Source organism: Nyctibius grandis, chromosome 2, assembly GCF_013368605.1.
Source record: "Nyctibius grandis isolate bNycGra1 chromosome 2, bNycGra1.pri, whole genome shotgun sequence".
In the NCBI taxonomy this organism is placed as follows: domain Eukaryota; kingdom Metazoa; phylum Chordata; class Aves; order Nyctibiiformes; family Nyctibiidae; genus Nyctibius; species Nyctibius grandis.
In genome coordinates this window covers 26,644,710-26,660,463 of record NC_090659.1, presented here as the reverse complement: position 1 = coordinate 26,660,463, position 15,754 = coordinate 26,644,710, and the positions used below count along the sequence as shown (strand labels likewise).

At 42.6% G+C, this 15,754-nt stretch overlaps 1 protein-coding gene across 1 annotated transcript in view; it reads right to left on the bottom strand.

The window, feature by feature from the left end:
• MAOB (monoamine oxidase B) overlaps positions 1-15,529 on the bottom strand; it is a 54,713-nt gene extending 39,184 nt beyond the window's left edge. Inside the window, exon 1 of the mRNA XM_068418779.1 lies at positions 15,456-15,529. Within this exon, the coding sequence (XP_068274880.1) occupies positions 15,456-15,501 (46 nt within the window). The 5' untranslated portion in view covers positions 15,502-15,529. The remainder of the gene's footprint in view (positions 1-15,455) is intronic.
• Between the last annotated feature and the right edge of the window lie 225 nt (positions 15,530-15,754).

Below are 15,754 nucleotides of genomic sequence, written 5' to 3'. Positions count from 1 at the left end.
TTTTGTAACACCAGTCTGATTCTGCCTGGAATCAGCAAATTTACTGATATACCCTTTTACCGTAGCATTTCCACAACAATTTCACTAGAAAGGACTTGACCGTAAGTTGCATCTCTGATACTTCCCTAAATGATACTTGTGCCTTCTTCCAGTTAGTTATTTTTTTTCATAGGATACCTCTGTCATACACTGAACAGCTAGACAGCCAATACACAACAGCAAGTCCATCAGCAAGATTTTATTTCTCCCTCAGGCAGATTTTATTTCTCCCTCAGGCTACACCCAATTCCCTTGCAGTGTACAAGGGACAGGGCAGGTATGTTGGAGGGGGACAGATTATAAAGCTGTAAATAAAGTTTATTTCTGAAGGCATTCCACAGTTCCTGATGTACCTCCTCTGTATTATTCACTACTTTATCGTGTTCCCCCATGTTTGTTATTTTCCTTCTAAGAACAAAAAAATCTCTTTTCTCTTTTATATATGCAATTAAAAAAATAATCTACAAATTCTAAATTTAAATTCATGTAGGGGGCAAAGAAAGAGCCTCTAAGCCACTGGCATTCATTTAATAGCTTCTAAGACAGCTGTCAAAAATTTGATTACTTTATAACCTTAAAAATTTCTCTCTCCAACTAAAACTTTAAGTTGAGCAGAAAGAAAGGCTGTCATCATACTTGTACTGTACTTACTTGCAGGTCTTACTGCAGAACTTACATGTCTCACACCTGGATTTCCTCAGATCCATGAAATTTACTGATATTTCTCTCTCCTCCTCTTTATTTATTTATCTTAACACCAAAGATGTGTTTACAAAGTACTGCCCAGGGGAGTTTTAACATTTGCAACAGATGCCAGACATTTGAGACTGGCACACAAACATTGGCTGTACATGTAGGTTAGAAACATCCAACACTTTTAAAAGAGGCAAGGAGCTGATTTTTACCATTGTGCCTCCACAGCTTGGATACACATGTGTGAACAAGCTCTACGCTGGCCTGGTTAGTGGCTGAGAGCATCTTCCTTGACAGCATGTGTTTGAGCAGGGGCTAACACCTGGTTTTCCCAGTGTATTTGCAGATGCAGCAGCTGCATGCCGAGTCATCCTCCAGGCAGCCAGCGGAGAGCTCAAGCGTGCCTGCGTGAGCAGTGGCTGCCGCAACATACCTTGTAAATAAAGCTAAAACTGACGAGTTTCTTGAAGACTTTTTCCTTGCTCTCAACCTGTTCAGCCACATCTAAATCACTGTCTGCAGAGACATCAGGTAACAGATGCTCCTTTAGCCAGAGCCAGCGGGCAGAGCAGCCTGCAGCACCAGAATCTGAGCCTGAGCGCCTTGATGGGGTCCAGGGCAGTAAACAAACACAGCACCAGGCTCAACGTGAGGACCTGTCACAAAATGCACCTTGGAAATGGCATAATACTTAGCCTGCAGAACAAGCACAGTCCTCTGCCCTGGGGTGAATGGAGAAATTGTGGGATGTAAAAATGTTTCACAAGACTGAGCAAGAAAAGGAAACATGCTGTAATTTATTATATATAAACAAGCAAGAGCTGAGTTCAGGGTCCCTAAGGTAAATAAACTCAAGTATTTCTTAACATAACTATTCAAAAAAATTAGTCAGACGACCTTTGTCCGTGGACATTTAACATCTTGAAGCTGTTACTTTAGAAGCCTCAAGATTTGTATTCGTCTTCTTCATTTTGAGTCTAAGTCTCATTTTGGCAAGAGAGACCAGGAATTTAATTTCTTTTCTTAATGCAGTGATGAGTCTCAAAAAAATCATAAAACAGAATCAGAAAATCACAGAATCATTTTGGTTGGAAAGGACCTTTAAGATCATTGAGTCCAACCATCAACCTAACACTGCCAAGTCAGCCACTAAGCAATATCCCTAAACACCATATCTACTTGTCTTTTAAATACCTCTGGGGATGGTGATTCCACCACTTCCCTGGGCAGCCTGTTCCACTGCTTGATAACCCTTTTGAAAACCTGAAGTAGCTGAAATGTTAAGAAAAACCAGCAAATATGTCATAACCTACACAGAGTTACAGAAGTTGGTATTGTTGTGGGATCACATCAGGAACACAACTTTGCTTGCTATTAGTTGTCTGCATACAGTAACCCTCACCTACCATGTCTGACTCTCCATTTCTCATAAACACATACAAAATGCACACGGTAAATAAATAAGTTTGACCAAAACCGCTGCACTGTACCCAGTGAAACAAAATCCACTTGTCTTAACACCACAGAACTTTTGAGGAGAACCCCTTTGTTAGGGGGCAACACAATTGCTGCGTTTGACCTAGGGTAATAGGAAGAAATAAAGAGGAATATGCCCCAAGCAGCTGAGGTAAATTTTGGGGGATGCAGAAAAACACTCTTTCAACCCATAATAGCCTCTGGGTAAGTCTCTAGCATCTAAAAATTAGATCAGTTAATGGAAGAATCCTGTTTGCTGTTGGTTAGACCTAATTACTCTAAAGTTCAAACAAAAAGCGTCCTTGTCTATACTCAGGGTTCTCTGACCTCCTTTTATGAGATGTCCCCAAAACATTCTGTGAGTTCAGAGCCGTTAACGCAATACAGTTTGCATACTGCTGCGATACTGAAGGGACGGAAGGCAGAACCAGAGAAAAGGCACGTACTTCTCCGCAGCTAAGCAGCCATTTTGCACCAGTGGGTTTTCTCCTTCAAATCTTCCACAGTTTCTTTATCGCATTACTGTGTTAGAAACTGCAATTTAATAGCACTGTTTTCATTTGTGCTGACTGCTCTAATGAACACAATCCGATTACTGCTCTGCCACTGAGAGATTGAACCTGGCGCTAGTCACCTTTACCTCTGTCACTCATCATTAGCCAGCTAAAATGTTTTAATTGAAGTAATAGCTTGAGACAATAATGCCTGTAAGGCATGATAGATAAGGATTGTAAGCAAAATAAAAAACAACACAACAACAACAAAAAAGCAAAACCAACATTGGCTCAGGGTCTAGGTGAGTTAAGGGGATACAGGCATTTTTTGTAACTTTCCTCACATTACGGAAAGGTCAAGGGATTTTGCTCTTGTGAAGAATACTACCCCTTAATAAATTCAAGGGACATGCTTGTAATAGGAATTGTACAATTGTACAATTGTAACAGGAGCACTACAACAGGGATAGCTAAGAGCACACTGCCTGAAACTCAGTTCACATCAGGCTGGCACAGTGCTATCAAAAATAGTGAGCATGAACAATAGTCAGTTTTCCTGCTTCATTGCTTTCTTGGTCCTCTGCAAGACAAGGTACACAGCATTCAGATTGCTCCAAGAGCTGTCTAGGTGACAATACTTCCGAAAAGCAAAGGGCTACATGGACAAGATGATACTGCAACCCGACAATACCTTTTATTAACTTAGCCCCTCACCTACACCCACATGCTTTCAGGATGAAGATAACCTTTTAACTTCTCTAATTTGGGCCACCTTTACAAAGGTACTTTAGATATCTGACTCAATCTCATGGAAGAAAGATACAAAAGTTACAGTTCAGAACCTAAAAACATGGTAGAGCTTGGTCTCTGTACATTGTCACTCGGTTATTCTCAATGCCTTACCTCCTTAATGGTGAACAGTACAGTGAAAGGTATCAAAACACCTCTTTTTTGATGCAAGTATTTTGACCATGGGGAGGAGATACTCTCTCTTCCTAAGCTGTATCACTGTACAGCAATGAATGCCATTAAAATGAATATCACACTTACAACATCAGAGAACTTAAAAAATAACAAAATTACAGTTTCAGAAACCCCAAGGAGCAAAAAAAGACATTTTCAATCTGCCTATGTCCTTAAAATGTACATTTACTTAAAATATTTGTACAAAGGACATAATGTTTCTGCCTACGATACAGCGCCCTATGAGCAAATATGATTTATTTCTGTCAGCATTTCATTGTCTAGCCAAGGCAATGAGTTTTTCTGTCTGAGTGCTGGTTCTGTAACCTTGTCACTGAGGTCAGTATGAGCATCCCCATGAGTTAATGAGACTTTACATGAGCATAAACTCTAGTCCCAACTTTCTGTGATCTCTTGTCCCTAGCAGTGCTCCTAGATGATTCATCCACAGTGCAGGGAGCAGTATTTATTAAGCAGAGTGCTTAAAACCAACATTAAAAACATTCAGTCTACATCTGGCCCAGGCATCACACCCGGTTAACCGATGTAGAGCCTGGCCAGCTATGAGTGAGATGAGCAAGGGTGATAGTGCCTTAAGCTCAAGCCCTGCCAAGCATGGCATGAAGACAGCTTGTTGCGTTTGGGTGGAAACCCAACTCCTTCAGTACGGTGGTACCCAGGCTCAAGTGCTGAAGCTACAGCTGTTCTGCCCTTGCACAGGGCTTCCCTTCAGTATCCACTGTATTTTTACATATGAAGTTTCCAATGAAACTTTAGATTGACGAAACTGGGCACTCCAGCATTTCAAAGGATGAGTATTTCTACTATCAATCATTTACTCAGCATTCTGTTCATTTCGTTGTCATGTCTTACACACAGAGCACCACACCCATTCAATGCCCAACTTGCACTTTGAAAGGAAGAGTCAGAAGTCTGTTTCTAGGCTCCAGTCAGGTAAAAAAGAAAACCCAGACACATTCTGCCTGTCCTTTGTTACTGCCCCAGAATATACTGAAGAATGAAAGTTAATTGCATTATTATTATTATCATATGTACTGCAGTATTATCTGACACTTTCAATCCCAGGGCCTCCTTTGGCTTAGGTCATCCCTTTCTGCTAGTTTACAACCTAGGCTGCCTCAAAACACAAAAGACAGAGGGAAGAAACAAAGGAGATAAAGAGAACTGAAAGACAAGGTAGCACTACAACAAACATATCATAGCATTGGAACAAACAAAGCTTAGCACACAGGTAGTTCCCTAAAAGCATCCTTTTAGGCATTACTATTACAAAGAGCAAGCAAATAAAATGCCAGTCAGATTTACTCTGAAGAGTTTTGCCTTCCATACACAGCAATGCGGGAAAAAAAAAAGACCAAGCTTCGTCTGGAAAATTTTGCAAAATTATGCAGCGGTTGCCTCAGAAGAGAAATGCTTATCTGTTTTGCTAAGTCTTGCATGTTCTCAAGACAAGAATTCATTTTTTTTAGTCCCCTGAGAAAAATAAATGCTCAAAACACACTATCAAATAGAAGATGTGAACCTAAAAAATAAACAGACTCATTCTCATATCTTGACATTAAAGAGTAACATGTAATTACCCAGATTTTCAGCATCTGGTGACTCACAGGCATGCATCTAGAGGAAGTCACTTCCCATGGCAGCTAGCAAACCCCACAGCAGAGCCACCATGCCCTCATTCCATGGCTATCCATTTTATTTCATGTTTTCCTTGATCTTCAGCTAACTATTTTCACCCAGTTGCACCTAATAATTATGGATTTATATCGAGCATCCCTGAGTGTCACTTTCAAATATCCACCAAGACATGCCCCAGTGACTCTCTGGAAATTCCTATCATCATCATAGCACACATACACAAATAGGTAAGTGTACACACACATGCACATGCAGGCTAGATACTACTACCTTGTAAAGCTTACAAGGATTTTTGAACATTTTCTCTATCTGAACAACTGAAAAATGAAGATGAACCCCACCACTTCGCAGCATCCTGTATAATCACTTTACATGCCAGCCAGCTCTTTGCTGATATCCCCAAAAGACCACTTCATTTCTTGATGGCCAGCTCAGGATGAATCATTCCCTAGCTGAGATATCAAAGGCAGAGAACATAGATGTCATCCAGAGAAGCTCAAAAGGGAACCACTGAATAAGAAGATTTTCAAGTGACTGTCTTCCCTCCATCTCTAAAGTGCGGGCAGGAGAAAGTTTATGAGCCAAATAGCTCATGAAATGATCTGTGTTATGAAAGAAAAAATGCTACCATTAAATTTGTACCATTCTGATATAATGTGTGGGGAAAAAAAAAAGGTGAAGGAAGCATAGAGGAAAAGAGAAGTATCTAAGGCATAAAATAAAAGAATTTACACTCTTTCCTTCCCTCATTTGTGCTCACTATTCAGTATAACTCACTGATTCAGCCTTTGGCCAAGCTAGCCTCATAAAAAATTAACTCATATTGGAACAAAAGAGGTGTCTTGCTCCAATATTTAATGCATTCAAACACAGATCTGATCTGTCACTCAAGCAAACAGGATGCAAGTTTATATGCAAGCTGTCCAGGTAATTGTGATGCATAGTATGAACTGGCTGTTTGATCATCTGCTGCCGTGTGCAGTCAACCGAATAGACTGCATTCAATGTTTTATATATGAATTATACCATCAAGATAAAGACTAGCTGGCTGGGAGGCAGGAGGCTATAAAGGTATCTTTCCTCCCCACCCCCTTAATTCCCAGATGAGTTATATGGTGAAAACTGAAAAACACAAAGAAGATGAATAGTACAAAGTAATATTTGTAAGGTGAACAGGTTTCAAACTAATTAAAGCTTCATGGAACTCTTTAACCACCTGAAACATTAAGTGCCAAAGAGTGGTTACCACTATAACCTAATCCTTGTAACTGCAAGATGCCAGAGGCTCTAATGAACCACAGCCAGACTCTTCAGTGTTAAACTAGTATTAAAAATTAGCACATCTATGATATATTTTGCCATATACACCAGTTACCAGAAGTAGCTCACGAGGTCTCAACCTTTCTAGACTGGACTACCCTTTCTTCTGCGGATGGTCTGCACTTTGTGTTTCCCCCATCCTGTCCCCTGCCCTCCCTTCTTCTACACAAACATACACAGACCCTCTACAAAAATCCTGATGCCCATCATTTCCTTATGCAGTTCCCTGCTCTCCATCCATAGCTGCTAATGCTCCTGATGCCGTCAAGAGCCCTTTCCCTCCTAACACAAAGTCCATGCAACTGAGTCCCGTGGGGATGTGGGTGGGGTGGGGACAGCAACCCCACATATTTGCTAGGTATGTGGGAACATCTTTCTGGTAGTGGGGGCAGCACGAAGAAGGACAGAGGAGAGAAGAAAAAGATGAGTTGAATTCCCAGGGGAAGCTTTGCCCAGGTATTCAACACTGTCTCCCACACCATCCTCCTAGACAAACTAGCTGCCCGGGGCTTGGACGGGTGGACTCTTCAATGGGTTAAAAACTGTCTGGATGGCTGAGCCCAGAGAGTGGTGGTGAATGGGGCAAAGTCCAACTGGCGGCCGGTCACTAGCGGGGTTCCCCAGGGCTCAGTTCTGGGGCCGGTGCTGTTCAATATCTTTATAGATGATCTAGACGTAGGGATTGAGTGCACCCTCAGCAAATTTGCAGATGACACCAAGCTGGGTGGGAGTGTCGATCTGCTAGAGGGTAGGAAGGCCCTACAGACGGATCTGGACAGGTTAGATAGATGGGCCGAGACCAACGGCATGAGGTTCAACAAGAACAAGTGCCGGGTCTTACACTCTGGCCACAACAACCCCATGCAGCGCTCCAGGCTGGGCGAAGAGTGGTTAGAAAGTGGCCTGTCGGAAAGAGACCTGGGAGTGCTGATCGACAGCCGGCTAAACATGAGCCAGCAGTGTGCCCAGGTGGCCAAGAAGGCCAATGGCATCCTGGCCTCTATTAAGAATAGTGTAGCCAGCCAGTCTAGGGAAGTGATCGTCCCTCTGTACTCGGCACTGGTGAGGCCACATCTTGAGTACTGTGTCCAGTTCTGGGCCCCGCACTTCAAGAAAGATGTTGAGGCGTTGGAGCGAGTCCAGAAGAGGGCGACCAAGCTGATGAAGCGTCTGGAGGGTCTGACCTATGAGGAACGGCTGAGAGAGCTGGGGTTGTTTAGCCTGGAGAAGAGGAGGCTCAGAGGTGACCTTAGTGCAGTCTACAACTACCTGAAGGGAGGTTATAGTGAAGTGGGAGTCGGCCTCTTCTCCCAGGCAACTAGTGATAGGACAAGAGGACAGCCTCAAGCTTCACCAGGGGAGGTTCAAGTTGGACATTAGGAAGAACTTCTTCTCAGAAAGGGTTATTAGAAATTGGAATGGGCTGCCCAGGGAGGTGGTGGAGTCACCATCTCTGGATGTGTTTAAGAAAAGACTGGACATGGCACTTAGTGCCATGGTCTAGTTGACACAGTGGTGTCAGGGCAATGGTTGGACTCGATGATCCCAGAGGTCTCTTCCAACCTGACTGATTCTGTGATTCTGTGAAAATATTTCACTCTCTTTCTCCTTGGAAGCCTGCTCTTCCCATAAAAAACATTATCACTGTTTCTTCACTAAGTCAATGCAACTCCTCTGTGGCTTGACAGGCACTTTCCAGCATCTCCTTTTTTGCTAACTTATCCAGAACTCAAGATCTCCACAACTGATATATTGATGCCCATTCCTCTTTCTGTTCCCTTACAGCACTCCAGCCCCAAATACTGGTCATAATAATGGTTTGTGGAGCAAAACCAGTTTTTAAGGGACTTCACACTGACATTACTTTTAAGCAAGCTGTTTGCACAGAAAACTGACGGGCCAGGAAATGTCGCACAAAATACAAATGCATGGATGGGTTATTTAAAGGAATACTAAACATTCATTGTTTAAATATCAATGTACTGCAGCGCACTCCCATTGACCACTGAAATCAGCAAAAAATATCTTTAAGCAAAGTTCATACAACATTACAAAATCATAAACCTTAGACACAAATCAGTCTGTAAGGAAATAAAGGCAGTCAATTAGGTGAATGATCACATTTTGACAAACCATCTCATAAGGCAGCAAAAACCTTAATATCTGACATAAGTTTACAAGGATGAAATAGATTATCAGCCCAGAAGGAAAATCATGTTAAGTTCAAAAATGGCTATAAAAAAAATTAAACGATTGAAACTGTAATGAGATGAATGTAATTTCCTCAAGAAATTGAAGCCCAGCTGAATGACGACTGATTTCAGAAACAAAACTGAGAACTTTGTAAGTGAATCAAGACACATCCTCTGTAAAGGAAAACCAAAGGAAGGTCTTCAATCCACCATGGCATTGCTCAGCAAAATTTTACAATCGTTGTAAACTTTACCATTGTATCAGTGCACTCTGTGAAGTAGCTGCTACAGAACCGAGACAAAACACAAAGGCAAGCTACTCCCATCCTGGCAAGGGGCAGTGAGACAATATGGCTTTTTATCTTTAAGTAATAGAACTACTTAACTACAGCTGTCAGTTGTGCTATAGAGAAGGAAACTGTGCCAGCAGGAAGTGTGCCAAAATCACTCAGATTGTTTACATACAGAATAGTAACTTCTGAAGAAGAAAAGCCTTCTCAATTGACTAAATTATGCATAAGACCTAATTCATTGTCATTAGCTGCTGTGTAAAATACGTAAACATAGAGCAAATTCTCTGTTGGTTTATGAGACTACAAGCAGCACTAGAAGTTTACCTCTGGGACTCTCAGGGCTGTGTAAGCCTGCATTGCTCAGGCTGCCTACCTGGGCAGTACAAACATGCCTACTTAGCTTCTGCCACAGTTCTCCACCTTTTGATACGACCACCTCACTCCCTCATTAGCTGTCCTTCAGGCCTTGCATACTCCTGAGATCATGTTAGACAGCCTGAGCATAACCAGGATGGAGCCAGAGCAGTGGGTTGCTCCTCACAGCCTCTGGGACTGCAGGCAACAGCATTTGACCCAGACTCGTATCACTGTGGTGATGAACATCTTGCTATTTGCTGGAGACCGACACTACGGTCACTTGCTACAGGGGGGGGAAGCATGCTGGATCGTATACCTTTAAAATTACTCCTGTCCTTGATGGTGCCAAGGAGTAAAATGAGCAAATCAAAATTCACAAGTCCGCAGAATGTGAACTTCTGGCAATCTCTTGATGCTACAAGAAAATTAAAGAAAGAAAAAAAGTACGCAAGAAGACAGAGGATGGAGACAGAGGATGCAGGTGCACATGTGTGGTCAAGATGACCAAGTAAATTATTTTTAACTGTGTCTACATGGAAGAAGAGCACAAAATTGAAATGCTTACTCTTTCCATGTTACTACCTTTGATCTGCAAAACTAAAAGTATCCCAAGACGGCAAGTTTGCAGTGTCTATGCTAGCAAATAGTGCAGAACAGCAGAAGATCTGCAGAGTAAAACAGTTGTACCCTGAATACCCAGTATCCATACTATATGCATGAAAAGGGCTTTATTTCAGACTAGCTCTTGTATGGTCTTACAGGCTGAACATCCTGTTAGGGGCTGAAGCTCAAAAGGTGAGCTCCTAGAGCGTGTCTTCCCATTTGGTCTCATGCAAAAAAAAGGAATCCGATGCATATGCTCTGAGCCTGCTCTGTGGTGCACACTGTATGGCAGTAAGTAGGGCCAATCAGGAGATTTGCTCAAGGTACGCATTTGATCCGAACCAATACACTAATTCAGATGAATACCTACCATTACCTGTATTGTGATTAGGTTCTAGTCGAGTACTATACTAGACTCTTACAAATCTAACTAACTAAAAGCGTCACTGCAGGTGGTTGCCCAAGTAAACAATGGACTGAACTTTCTTACAAAGAACTTTAAGCTTCTGTGTCTAATCCTGTTTGTCAAAAAATATGCAGTTCAGCAGTACAGATAAGAAAATCCTGTGGACTTTGCAGTTTGTAACCCTAACATCAACTGCTACATATAAACCTAGGTTCTCCACCAGTTATTTCCACAATAGCTACCCAGGAATCTTGTGAACAAAGTTTTGCAATCCTAACTTACCTTTTTTGCCCCTTCAGGGTGGTTATCACATTTTGTTGAACAGACAGAATGAACTTTCCCTAATACCACCCTTTCATAACGGGTAAATAAGCTAATGGAAAAGCTTTCCGTAATGATGCATTGCTTTGAGCCTTGGGAGATGAGATGGGTCCTGCAGGTAGAATTGAAAGCTTCTTATCAAATCAACTTTCAGACCAATTAGGACATATCAGTCAGTGACTTACAATACTGTCCCTCCTGCCTAGGCTATCAAACTATCTCAGAACATAATGCAGCTGCTTTCTGTCCTGTTTACTGTGTATTGCCAAGGTTTTTGTGAAAAATCTAGAAGTAGAAAGGCAGGCTCCGCAGTAGCTATGAGAGTAGTTGAATACAAAAGGAAGAACACCCTGATGGCAGATATAGAAATGGAGGATTGAAAATGTGAACAAAAGAGCTTCATCGTGTCAATTGACAGGGAAATGTCTTGGATTCCCTTCGCCTGAGTGCATCCCAGAGAGGGTGGTATCTCTCAGAGAGGGTCACAGTCCTCCCACAGATGGGCCCATTCTGTTTCACCATGCACAGCTATTTCACCCATGCCCACTTTTTGTTTTGGTTTGGTTTTTTTCCTCTCCAAATGGGCATCTAGTATAGGACTGCTAGACTGGTAATGTCCTCAAAAAAAGTGTCTCATTTGGCAAGCTATCTTTTCAAAGGAGGAGTATTATGACACTCTAAATTACTACCAGGGAGCAAAAAGAAAACATTGATTAATAAGTAGTGGAGGTTATGCATCTCTTCTGTATTTTCCTTAAAACATGTCCCAGGTTGGTTTTGGAAAACAATTTTGCCCTCAAACAAAACAGCCCCCAAAACACCTGACCTCATTTTGTTTTTTTTAAAGTAATTTGAAACTGGCTCACAGATGCAGTGAGAGTTACTGTTATTAAACAGCATATTAAATCTTCATACAAATACTAAGCAAGACTTAAGAAGAGCACAGAGCACAGTGGTACCTCAATAACACAAGAATAGGTACATAAATATTGTAAAACTCCAACATTTCAGTAGAAATATTTTATCTTACAGTAGGTTTTGGTTCTAAACTTAAAGGAACATGACAAGTTTTTTGTGAATAGGAAAACACTAAGCATACTTCAAATAACATTTGCCATAATTTAAAATACACTTCACCTTTCAGGGAAAAAATAAATAAATCAATTAACCTCAGTTTAATTGTAAAATCTGTGCACGAGTAATTTAAGAGAAGCATTTTCTTAAATAGGACCTGCATAACATTAGGTTAAAATCTCGTAACTTCTTCTAAAACAAAAGAAGAAAGAGGTCCACATGGCAAGAGCAGGGACAGGAAGGCAGTTTTGAAAACGTGTGGAGGAAGTTTTTAAATGAAACCTCTGAACAGATTCCAAGTTTTGAGTTTAAGAAAATTCCTGTCATCCGTGTCTCAATTAATTAAGAAGATAAGCAAGTCTGATGACACAACCTCATAGTTTTTTCATAGTTGTTTCCATCCTCGTGCTTAAGGAGTCCTTCCAGGAAAAAGAGATAGCTCTGAGCAAACAGAAGAACCTGCCACGATGCGAGTTCCAGATCTATGCAGACATTTTATGCTTCCAATCTAAATATTCTTTAGTACCAGCCACACTTCATAATGTGTGGCGAAGCATTTTCATGTATGCACTTTTAAGTTGGGAAATTTTCTTCTAAAATATTCTTTTTCAATACTAATCATTCCCTAAAATTTCAAAGACTTCAGCAGAAGTTTTACTCGCGCTCTGTAGCAAGTCCTCCTGTTCCTCAAATGTCTTTGTTGTTGTAATAACTGTATTGAGATGATCTGAAATCTTCAGAAAAGCCACAGAACATTTTTTTAGACTTGAAAGAAATTAATGAAGACTGATTTTGAATAGATTTTTCATTACATAACACTTAGACTAGCCAATTCTTTAGTTTTAGTCTTTGCTTGTCAACAAACCTGCAATAAAGGACAGTGAAAATGATTCAGCAAAGGATGTGGTATCTTCAGATAAAACATCAGCCCCTTCAGAGGAGAACAGTGACTGTCAGGGCTGAGAAGGTCTCTGCACTGCTATTCATTATCAGGTTTTTACTCTTTAAATTTTGTACTCTACTAATTAAATCTGGATAAAAGATGGGCAGAACTGCTGCCAAAGAGGGTCAGAGCACTGCAAATGGACAGCTTTTATTAACCTAAATAAACAAATAGAAAAGAGAGAGCTGAATGGCACTTCTGCAACATGTTTCTTCGCATCCTCATATCAGCACAGCAACTCTTTGTTTCTTCTGTGATTACCTGCTTTGCTTATGGCTGTAGCGGCTAACTCAAGCACACCTACTCTGAAGGTTACGAGAGCTTTCCGCTGTTGCACAGCCATGCATCGACTGATGCCTTCCTCACCTAAAGGCAGTAACAGGAAAGTCTCAGTCAGCTGCACCTCAGGCGGCTCAAGAAACAGTGACCTTCTGAAGGAACGCACATCAAATCTGGAACAATAACAAACCTGGTCTCCAAGGAGCGACCCATTTTAAAAATCATATACTTCATTCTCCAACGGACAGAAGAGATCTCTGCAGCAGTTTGGCACGTCAGCAGGAGTTTTCAATCAGAGCAAGGAGATAAAAAAACATAGTTTCATCACCTGGGTGCAAGGTCAATGATTTACAGAGAAGTGTGTGGGCAGAAGACAGAAGTGAATTAGGAGTGGTACAGAGTAGCTAAAGGAAAGTGACTGAAGAAAGGTGCTTAGTCATTAGTAATTTTTGTGCGTGTATATTTTTCCAGCCTCTGTGTGAGGACAGGAGAAAAGTTGCTACAGCATGAAACCAGAGTGCTTTGGTGAAGATTTGGTGTAAAAGGAAGTAAATAGAAAACTGGTTCCTTACAGCCCCCCTGCCACTTGCTGCTGTCTGCAGGTAGCAAAGAGTGAAGCACACAATTCAGCAGGACATAGCACTGCTTCTCTGTTTCAACTGCTTTTTCAGAAAAACATATGTGAGCTGTGCAGGCCTGCCATGAAAATATGCCCATGGCAACCGTGAAAAACAAGAGCATATTAAAAGCTGTTACACTAAGTCTTTCACTCCAACTCATTCAACAGAGGGAACCTGTAGCACTACTGCTGTACAAAAACAAGCCACTGGAAATGTTTTTGTTTAGAAGGCATGAATAGATAGTTACCACTGGTTAGTTCTCTGTAATTGACCTTCACCGTGAAACACGGTGTGAGGTAAAAATTAGCCATAACACTCTGTTCAGAATCAACTGTGCCTTATAGAAAAGCGATGGTTAATTTTTGCTAATTGCATAAACATACTTGAAACAGTCAATAATTATTCAGCAGTTTGTTATCAGAGAATCACCCCTAGGAAATAACGCCAATGATTTTGTTCACGACATTTTGTATATCATTCAAATTGCACGCTGCACACCTTAATATAATGGTTAAACAGACATCTAGAATTATATATAAATAAATAGTGGAAACTAAAAGCCATGTAAAAAAGGGATGAATAAAATCATGCTTTGTAACACACCTCGAGTAATTTGTTTGCAGTTTGGCAAGAGGCACTACTTGGATCTGTGGGCGTATGTATGCTCGTTACGGGCTGAGGAGATGAACATACAGCACAGGAGCTATCACACTGCATACCTCCCAACGCTAACAGGCCAAAAAGCAACCGTTTGATATGTCAAAGGCATATTAAAAAAAAAAAATCTACTGCACATACACAATTTATTTGGCACGTGTATCTCAGAACAAAACACACAAAAGAGATTCATTCTGCCCAGGCACAGGTCTTCTAGACAGGGTTAGGTTAAAAACAGCAGATTGCCACTCGGTGCAAGAGGGCTTCCAGGCCTGCTGTCCCTTTCTGCCAGACTGCTCGTGCTCTCTAATCCATACCTGTGCTGAATGAGGAACTAGAAACCATCCAGCTGATTTCAGGCATTTTTCCTTTATGCGTCTACCTGCTCTCAACAGAAATCCTTAAATTCCTTAAATCCACAAGATTTAAATTAGCCATGTGTGACCGAGGACCTCTGCTTAACACACCCGGACTCAGTGCAGAGGATGCAGAGCCTGTATAGCCTCGCCCGCCCAAAACTTCCAGGGGCTCCGGTAAGAATTACGCAGGTTCAGGGGATGCTGGGGCTGGACAGTGGAAGAACCAGAAAAAGTAAAATAAAAAATAAATAATAAGATAAAAAATAATAAAATTTGTAAAATAAAATAAAAATTTAAAAGACTAACAAAATAAAAATAAATAATAAAATAAAAACTAATAAAATAAAAACTAATAAAATACTGCCTGCACCATGTGGCACTCAGCCTAAATTAATGGACTCTACTCAGCCAGCTTTACCGAGCCGCTCGGGATGCGCCCGCACCTCGGGCTTCCCGGAGGAGACCCCGCTCCCCGCTCAGGCCGAGAAGGACGCGAGCTCCGGCGCAGCTTCTCCCCCGCCGCCGCCGCCGCGACGCTCCGTCCTCCACGCCGGTACCGCCGCCTCCCCCCGGCCGGGCGGGCCACCGGCTGTGCAGGGCGCTGGGCGACGGCGCCCAAGCAGGCTGCGCCCCGGGTGCCGCCACCCCGCCCGGCGACCGGCCGCCCAGGCTCAGGGGCTGACAGGACCCCCCGCCGCCGAACCCACCTGAGATGCCGCCCCCGACCACGACCACGTCGTATCTCTCGGCCATGGCGCTGTCCCGGCACCGGTCACTCGCTCCCTCCCGCGGCGGCTCTGCCCCGGCTCTGGCGTTCCCCGGGCGGACCCGGCCTCACTCCGCCCCGCCGGTGGGCGCCGCCTCTCGCTGCCCCGTGCGAGGCCGCGGGCTGGCGGCGACGCGCCCCGCCGCGCTCCGGGGACTGTGCTGGGGCCCGCCCGGTGAGGGGGCCCGCCCGGTGAGGGGGCCTGCCTCGTGAGGCGGCAGGCCCGCCCTGGAAGGGGCG